Source organism: Hevea brasiliensis, chromosome 11 (assembly GCF_030052815.1).
Source record: "Hevea brasiliensis isolate MT/VB/25A 57/8 chromosome 11, ASM3005281v1, whole genome shotgun sequence".
Taxonomy (NCBI): Eukaryota; Viridiplantae; Streptophyta; class Magnoliopsida; order Malpighiales; family Euphorbiaceae; genus Hevea; species Hevea brasiliensis.
In genome coordinates this window covers 44,108-52,444 of record NC_079503.1, presented here as the reverse complement: position 1 = coordinate 52,444, position 8,337 = coordinate 44,108, and the positions used below count along the sequence as shown (strand labels likewise).

Genomic DNA, 8,337 nt, shown 5'->3' with positions numbered 1-8,337 from the left:
ATTCACTCTCTCAACATAGGGCTACATCCACAGGGATGCTATCTTCCACTATCAACAATAATAAATCATGTTACAAAGCTCAAACTATACTACTCATTATCCTAATTACACCCAAAATAACTCAGACTACAAACTGTTCATAATAAATACATTAATTAATCCCCTCAGTTTTCTGTCAATATAACTCAATATATTTACTACGACAACTGTTACACCACAAATGGTGTCTTCAACTATATTGGCGATTGCCCTATCACCAATAGACAAGAATTCTTTCATTTTTATTTCTATACCCTTTCTCCACCTAAGGCCAAAAGCCTCTTTCTCTCCATGAGATTGTAATGAGTAGAAGCCTCTCGTCAATGGGCAAAGCTACTCTTCATGGGCAAAGCCACTCTCTTCAATGGGCTCAGCAATTAGCAAAGCCCCTCTCTACAATGGGCAACAGCCTCACACCATGAGCTGAAAGCCAAATAATCTTTTTCACCATTTTCCTATTTATAGTATTAATTCACTCAATCCTAATCTAATTAGAAGTCCCACTCAATTTAGGAATAATACTAAAATAAGAGTTTTACTCTATATAGGAAAAGGTCTCTCTTCAAATCCCACTAGGATTTTGAGTTATAATTCTAACATGCAATTATGTTAAGTGTTTAACGCCACAAACAAAGCATCAATATTAGCTGCATATGGTGTGCCATCATTGAAGCCTATCCACCCCATCCATGATAACCCTGCACCCGCAAGCATCAACAACTTATGTCAATTTGGAGGAAAAATCTCTCCTTATCACTTTTTAGCCTTGGCCAAAGTTGTGTCAATTGTATGTACTACTGTTATCCCTGAAATTTCTAAGGAAAGGCTTTTCCTTTCACAATCACCAACCTAAAATTTGCTATCATTTTAGCTCTCTCAGTCATCCCCCCCTCATTATCCTTGTGCAAACCCATGGATGCAGGTCTTCATATATGTAACAACAATATTCTGGACAAGTTAAAACAAATGGATGCAAGATCCTTCTTCACTCACTGATTAGTAAGCCCAATAAGAACCCATTAACAAACCCCTTATCCTCATTACGATTTCCTTTTCTTCCCATCTATTGCTTCTCTTTATTCTTTATAGCACTAAACCCTTCAAATCTCTCTTCTTTTGGGTCTCTATCTCCTTCATTAAAATTTTATAGATTCACATCTCTAAGAAAATGATGTCCAACTTCTGAAGGGGTCAAGGAAAGGAGGAAAAGAAGCAACATCGGGTCTCTTGACAGAATATGTGTATGGGTAAACAATTTGGAGGGTTGAGTTTTAAGGACCTTAATAGCTTTAACCAAGCACTTCTAGCAAAACAAAGATGGAGGATCTTAAATGAACCCAGTTCTCTCCTAAGGATAAATGGATCCCAAAGTACTTTCCCAATCCCCTAAGAGTCAAAGACAATGCAAATATGAATTTTAATTGGGTTGCTCAATTGATTGATTGGGATCGATTCTAATGGAATATTCAAGCTCTACATTTACTCTTTCACTACAAGAAAAAAGGAGATTTGAAACCGAATATTCGGTTTCAAATCAGTGAAAATCGGTTTCAAAATACATTTAGAAACCGATTTGAAACCGAAATATTTAGTTTTAAATCCGCAAGTTTCTAAATAAATTTGAAACGGAAAATGGCGTCCGTTTCAAATTCTGAAGCTATTTTCAAACCACTATTCTGTTTCAAATTTAGAAACCACATATATTCGGTTTCAAATTCCGTTTTAATTTAAAAACTGATATTTTGGTTTCAATTTTTTTGAAACAGAAATTCCATTTCAAATCGGTTTCTAAATTCTGAAACTGATCCTTGTGTTATTGGATTAGAAACGGAAAAATTCGTTTTTAATCCGTTTCAAATTACTAGTAGAAAATTTTTATTTTTTTATTTAATATATTATTTCCTGTATTGAAGCATATAATATAATATTAATTTTAAATGCTCAATATCACAATATTTATAATATCAGGCTATCAAATATCAAATATCAGTCAATGTTATATATAATATATGACAGTGAAGGGTTATGACAATAATATACTGTATGGAAAAATAAAATATCATAATAACAAAAAAACAAGCTACTTGTCATCAACAAGATAATCACTCATCACCACTATCAGCCTCTCTACCATCATCTTGATGAGTCGCATGTGGAGTTGGGGCTGTAAACTGCGTACCCTGCATCATTTGTGCCATCATGTTTTGCATCATTTGTGCCATCATGTTTTGCATCATTTATTGCATGCGCTCCTCCAGTGTCTGCTCACGTTGTCTATATCTCTCCTCTAGCATCAACTCGCGTTGTCGATCTCTCTCCTCCATTGCAACCAAACTATCCTTGAGCGTTACCTTGATGCAATTGTTGAATCTCTTCCTCCATTGCCTCTGACTGAGCACAATAGGATGCAGTAGAAGATGATCCATGTGATGAGCTAGGGTAAAAAATTGATGCTTGAGATCCAATGCCATAAACCCTGTTCTTCTTCTCCCCCCCCACAACTTGATAATATAGTGCGACCTCATCTACAATAGGAGGGTCACTGCACCCCTCTTGTGGTTGAGATGACTGCTCCTTAAGCGCCAAAAATGCATCCTGCATAAGTCAATACACATATTTTAAATTTATTTTTCTTGGCAATTGAATAAACAAACTCACTTATTCATTTTTTTCATATAATTGAAAGACATAAAATACTTGTTCACTTACCTTAATTGATTGCGCTCGTGAATCAACCATATCGGAGGTGCCTTTCCTAGTGTGGGTCTTATGGAAAAGTTCATAAGGAAAAGGTCTTCGGCCAAGCTGGGCTTCCTGAAAAGATATAATGATTTTAGTGATGTTTATAATAATGTTTGATTATTTGCTACTAATATGTAGACAGACAATAACAAAACTAGTAAATATGAAATCATTACCATCCTATAGTAAATATGAAATCATTACCATTCTATCTGCATGAGTAGCATGTGGCCCGAACCCCATGTGTGTCTAGAGATGCACGCCCCAACTCCCCCTATCTCACTACAACGGTTAGCAGTGAACTGATGGCTCTTGGCTTTAAACTCTGGGCTACTCCATGCCTCCTTCCATTTTTGCATTTTACTATTAGGCACGATGACCTTGGATTTCCTTTTCCTGACATTGCACATTAGGGCCTTATAGCGCTCTGCAGCCTTACGCCTCCAAGCTTCCTTTACTAGTGGAGTCACCTCTTGCCAATCAAAGTATTTCTGGTATAAAATAAATAAAAATTAAGACAGTTGTATTAGTATGATAATATTTTAGGAAAAAATTGACAGCATTTCCCCTTAATTTTGGACAATCCAGCCTAGTTATTAGGTATTAATTGCACCTGTTAAAAACACTTCATATATTCTCAACAATAAATAACATCCACCCCAACTACAACAACTCACAACAATATATATTTTCAATATCACACAAGCTGTACATATAGATCATTTAAGCATTAATATACTTCAATTGTGTTCTTTTACATTAATTCACAAATTCTCATCACTTAAATGATATTTGTTCATAACATTCTTTTTTGAGGTTTCATAAACTATGCAAATTAGTTATCTGATAGCTAATTATATTTAAATATTTATTTTATTACTTGAAATTCATCCCAGTAAAACTCTTTTGTTTCAGGCGTGATAGTTTTCCAACAGTGCCCCTCTGGGTCCATCCTCTCCTTGAAGATATTCTTCATCTTCTTAGCACATTCCTCAGATGGATGTAACCTGTGCAAAAGAAAGACAGCAAATATATTGATTTTATGTAAATGTAGAAACACGGTACTTCAATTGCCAATGATATGTAATACCAAATCATAGATAAAGTTAATTAATTTTAAATACTTACGTGCCATTAATGAGCTTTATTCTTTTCTTTCTTCCAAATGTAGTGAGTGATAGGCCATCCATCGATGATATTGGTGCTGCCCCAACTGAATGACCTTCATGACCAGAGGTTGATCCAATTGCAGGCTCAGAAGATGGGGTAATAGGTGGTGGCGGTGGAGGTGGTGGCGGTGGAGGTGGAGGTGTAGCTCGATGCTGTGTTGAAGCAGTAGACCCCTCTGGATCTGGTGTCGACCTCCCAGTGGATCGTGAAGGAACCTGAGGCTGACCCTGTGTAGATTGGTCTAGTTGATCATTGGGCTCATCTGCCGCAGTGCGCCTTGACTGTGAATGACCCAACAAACCTCCCCTGCGACCGTTGCCTCGCATCCTGCATAAATAATTGTATTAATTAGTTAGCTTCATTCAACTTATGATACATAATACAGATGAAATTAGTTAGAGTTTATACTTCAAGTTTAGAAATATAAATTCATTAAGAGAAATACCTAATTCTAATTAGTATCACTATCATATACATCATCGCATTCCTCATCACTTTCTGAGTACAATTCAAGCTCTTCTTCATCTTCAACATCCTCTTCATTAATTTCAACTAGTACACCGTTTTGATCATTCAAATATTGTTGTTGATCATCATCATCGTCAATTTGAATCAAAGGGACTTCCATTTCATCTTCTTGAAATGGTTCTTCCCGCGCAGGGGGAGTTGTCACATTCACTTGCTCAGGAAGATCAATAACAGATCTCGCTTTGATTTTGAACACAGCCCACCAATCATCCTTGTCACGTTTTAAGCTTGGATATATGGAATAATTCACTGAAGGCTTGGATAGCAAGAACAAATGGTTCATACCTATTGAAGGATCTTTTATGATTAATATCCACAAGTTTATATTTTGGATGAATCTTTGTTCCCACATTTGGTGTTGGATCAAACCAATCACATTTAAACAATACAGTTCTTTTGATTGGTAATCCAGGGTACTCCAATCGTAGCACTTCAATTAATTGTCCATAGTAGTCACTTTCATTAGTACTGTAATTAGTCCCCTTGATACATACCCCACTGTTCATCGTTGCCCTATGCGAACCATAACCTTTAGTGTGAAATTTATAACCATTAACTACATAACTATTGTAGCACATAACACTTCTTAATGGACCCTTTGATAGATCCTTTAAAAACTGGCTTGATATATTGTTGGAGGGATTGTGAACATATTTATTGAACCACTTATCAAATTCACGCTCTAGTTTCTCATCAACTTGTTTATCATTGATATTTGGATTGGCCATGTGTAACTCATTAACAAAAATGCTGCACACAATGAAAATAGTTAATTACATGTTTGGAATCAATAATGGCATTGCAACAATTATAATAATTGAATATTAGAAAAACTTACTCAATGTACGGTTTTACTTCTATACAATTCAACAAGATGTACATTTGTGCTGCTTGAAATTCTTGTTCTGTGAGATATCTAACCTTTCCTTTTCCCAGTGGCCTACCAGAATGAGTGAAAATTGATAGATTCCCTGGATGTTCATCCATATGTTCGACTATATCATCATTGCGTGGAACCTTTCAATGCCTTGTGTTGACATGGGGTTCAAAATAATGAGCACAGAATGACGATGCTTCTTCAACTAAGTATGCATTGCATATGGAACCTTCCACTTTGGCTTTATTTTTCACATTATTTTTTAACTTCCTAAGGTACCTGTACCATTTACTATTTAGTCACAACAAAGTTTTTATTTCTCCATGTAATGATAGTATACAACAATACATTAAACTAGTTACCTCTCAAATGGATACATCCACCGATATTGCACAGGACCAGCAATCCATGCTTCATAAGCCAAATGCACTGGGAGATGTTCCATGGAGTCAAAGAAACTTGGAGGGAATATACGCTCTAGTTTACATAATATTATAGGAATCTCTTCATTGAGCTGTAACATGACTTCTTCTCTAAGTGTTGTTGAAGTTAACTCTCTAAAGAAATTGCTCAATTCGGTCAATGCTTACCACACAAATTTTGGAAGCAATTCCCTAAATGCTATTAGGAGTAATCTCTGCATAAAGACATGACAGTCATGGCTTTTCATTCTAAACAATTTCAGTTTTCGCATGTCTATATACCTACCCATGTTTGACACATAACCATATGGGAATCTAAGATTTTTAAGCCATTCACACAACACTGCTTTTGATTGTTTGTCTAATGTGTTACATGCTTTAGGATACTTTCCAACTCAGGTCGGTGACAAAACTCTTTCAAATCTTCCCTTGATTTTGCATTGTCCTTCGTCTTCCCTTCAACATTCATCACAGTATTAAAAATATTTTCAAATACATTTTTCTCTATATGCATGACATCCAGGTTGTGGCGAAGCATGTTAGTACTCCAATATGGCAAATCCCAAAAAATGCTCCGTCTCTTCCAACCCGTGTTTTTTGCTTTGCAACTGTTATTCTCATCTGCACCCATATCTGTGACACACATTAATCCTAGATGTTCTATTTGTTCTAAAATTTCCTCACCAGATAGAATGGGGGGAGCACTTTTTGTAACTGTCTTGTTCTTTCTAAAAGCAATTTTATTCCGTCTGAAAGGATGGTTAGCTAGTAAGAATTTACGGTGATTGTCAAACCATGATTGTTTACCACCCTTTGTCAATGTGAATGCATCTGAATCGCCCCTACAATATGGACAAGCAGTCTTGCCTGCTGTGCTCCAACCGGATAACATTGAATATGCAGGGAAATCACTTATTGTCCATAATAACGCAACCCTCATATTAAAATTATTCTTCTTTGATGCATCATATGTCTCAACTCCAACTTCCCACAACTGTTTCAACTCTACAATAAGGGGCTGTAAGTACACATCCAATTTGTCTTTTGGGTTTCTCGGACCAGGAACTATTACCGTTAGGAACATATACTCTTCCTTCATACATAACCAAGGAGGCAAATTGTAAGGAGTGACAATGACTGGCCAAGATGAATATTGTTGTCGGTGATCGACCGAATGGTTGAAACCCATTGGTGCACAGTCCTAGCCTTACATTCCGAACCTCAGCAGCAAATGAAGGATGTGTTTTATTAAAATGCTTCCATGCAGTTGCATCTGAACAATGACGCATTACCCAATCTTCATGGTTATGCTCAGCATGCCATCTCATTTCTTTTGCTGTTGCATTCGAAGCATATACTCTTTGCAATCTCTGTGTGAGAGGAAAGTAGTACATTTTCTTATGTGGGACATTGGTTTGAAAATTAGAAGAGCCTCGACTATGTCGTTTGAACCGTGGATGGTCACAAAATTTGCAATTCGTTAACTCACTATCTTCAGCCCAATATAACATACATCCATTAGTACAACAATGAATCTTCTCAACAGGTAGGCCCAATGCTTGGACCAACTTCTTTGTACTGTAAAAGTTTTCAGTCATTAAATTTTCATCCGGTAACACCTCTTTCATAAGTTGACAAATGTCATCAAAACACCTTTCTGACAAATGATGTTCTGCCTTGATGTTCAACATCCTTGCAACAACTGAGAGCTGCGAATGGCTTTCACAACCTGGCCACACCTCTTGATTAGCAGCTTGTAACATGTCATACAATTTTTGAGCTGATGGATTTGGAGGCTCCTCCATTACATCCTGAAAGAAATTAGGACCTGCTGCATCCATTACCATTTGCTCATATGTATTGCTTGTGCTATTATCAACCTCTTGAACAGACTCCGCTATCATAACATTTATATTTTGACTATCAATATTACTTGTGCGGGGTTCCCCATGTAGAATCCATTTATAATAATATGACACAAATCCATGCTTCATCAAATGTAACCGAATTGTATTCTCATCAACATAATTACGATTCTGACACTTTCGATGATTACATGGACACTTCAGTTTGTCCCCATCCATCCACTCTGGATGTTGCTTAGCAAATGTTATGAATTGTTCAATACCTTCTATGAATTCTGAGGTCAATAGGCCATCTTTTAACCTAGCATACATCCATCTCCGATCTGATCCCATTTTGCTAATAGCTGTGTAATAATTAAGTGAATATTTGTAATGATATGTCAGATATCAGAATTACATCATATCCCTAATCATGCGTTGAAAGGTAAGGCCCTAACCCAATTAGAATTGTATCATTTCTACCAATAACAGACAGATAATGACATGTCATATATTTGTAAAAATTTCGGCAGCATCTCCCATTAGTTCTCCAAGTGCACAACATAAAGGCTGCACCCAGAGAACAATGAGAGATGTTACGAAATTTCTACAAATATATAATACATATTTATATCCATCCTATTCCTATGTAGAGTATACAATTCCAATTTGTCCAATAGGACAATCCATTGTCCACTGAAATTAATTGTCAGTA

At 36.3% G+C, this 8,337-nt stretch overlaps 3 protein-coding genes across 3 annotated transcripts; all 3 read right to left on the bottom strand.

Annotated features, from left to right (window-relative positions):
- Nucleotides 1-648: 648 nt before the first annotated feature.
- Nucleotides 649-2,867, bottom strand: LOC131170606 (uncharacterized). The gene is made up of 3 exons (XM_058130070.1): nucleotides 2,749-2,867; nucleotides 2,391-2,634; nucleotides 649-737 (listed from the first exon to the last, which is right to left on the bottom strand). Exons 1-3 carry the CDS (start codon nucleotides 2,776-2,778, stop codon nucleotides 649-651), a joined length of 363 nt encoding a protein of 120 aa, XP_057986053.1. The 5' UTR covers nucleotides 2,779-2,867.
- A 114-nt stretch (nucleotides 2,868-2,981) lies between these two features.
- LOC131170605 (uncharacterized) lies at nucleotides 2,982-5,466 on the bottom strand. Its single transcript, XM_058130069.1, has 6 exons — nucleotides 5,318-5,466; nucleotides 4,730-5,229; nucleotides 4,458-4,659; nucleotides 3,910-4,278; nucleotides 3,662-3,788; nucleotides 2,982-3,272 (listed from the first exon to the last, which is right to left on the bottom strand). The coding sequence occupies exons 1-6, from the start codon at nucleotides 5,464-5,466 to the stop codon at nucleotides 2,982-2,984; spliced, it is 1,638 nt and encodes a 545-aa protein (XP_057986052.1).
- Nucleotides 5,467-6,139: 673 nt separating this feature from the next.
- On the bottom strand, nucleotides 6,140-7,976 carry LOC131170604 (uncharacterized). Its single transcript, XM_058130068.1, has 2 exons — nucleotides 6,990-7,976; nucleotides 6,140-6,871 (listed from the first exon to the last, which is right to left on the bottom strand). Exons 1-2 carry the CDS (start codon nucleotides 7,974-7,976, stop codon nucleotides 6,140-6,142), a joined length of 1,719 nt encoding a protein of 572 aa, XP_057986051.1.
- Between the last annotated feature and the right edge of the window lie 361 nt (nucleotides 7,977-8,337).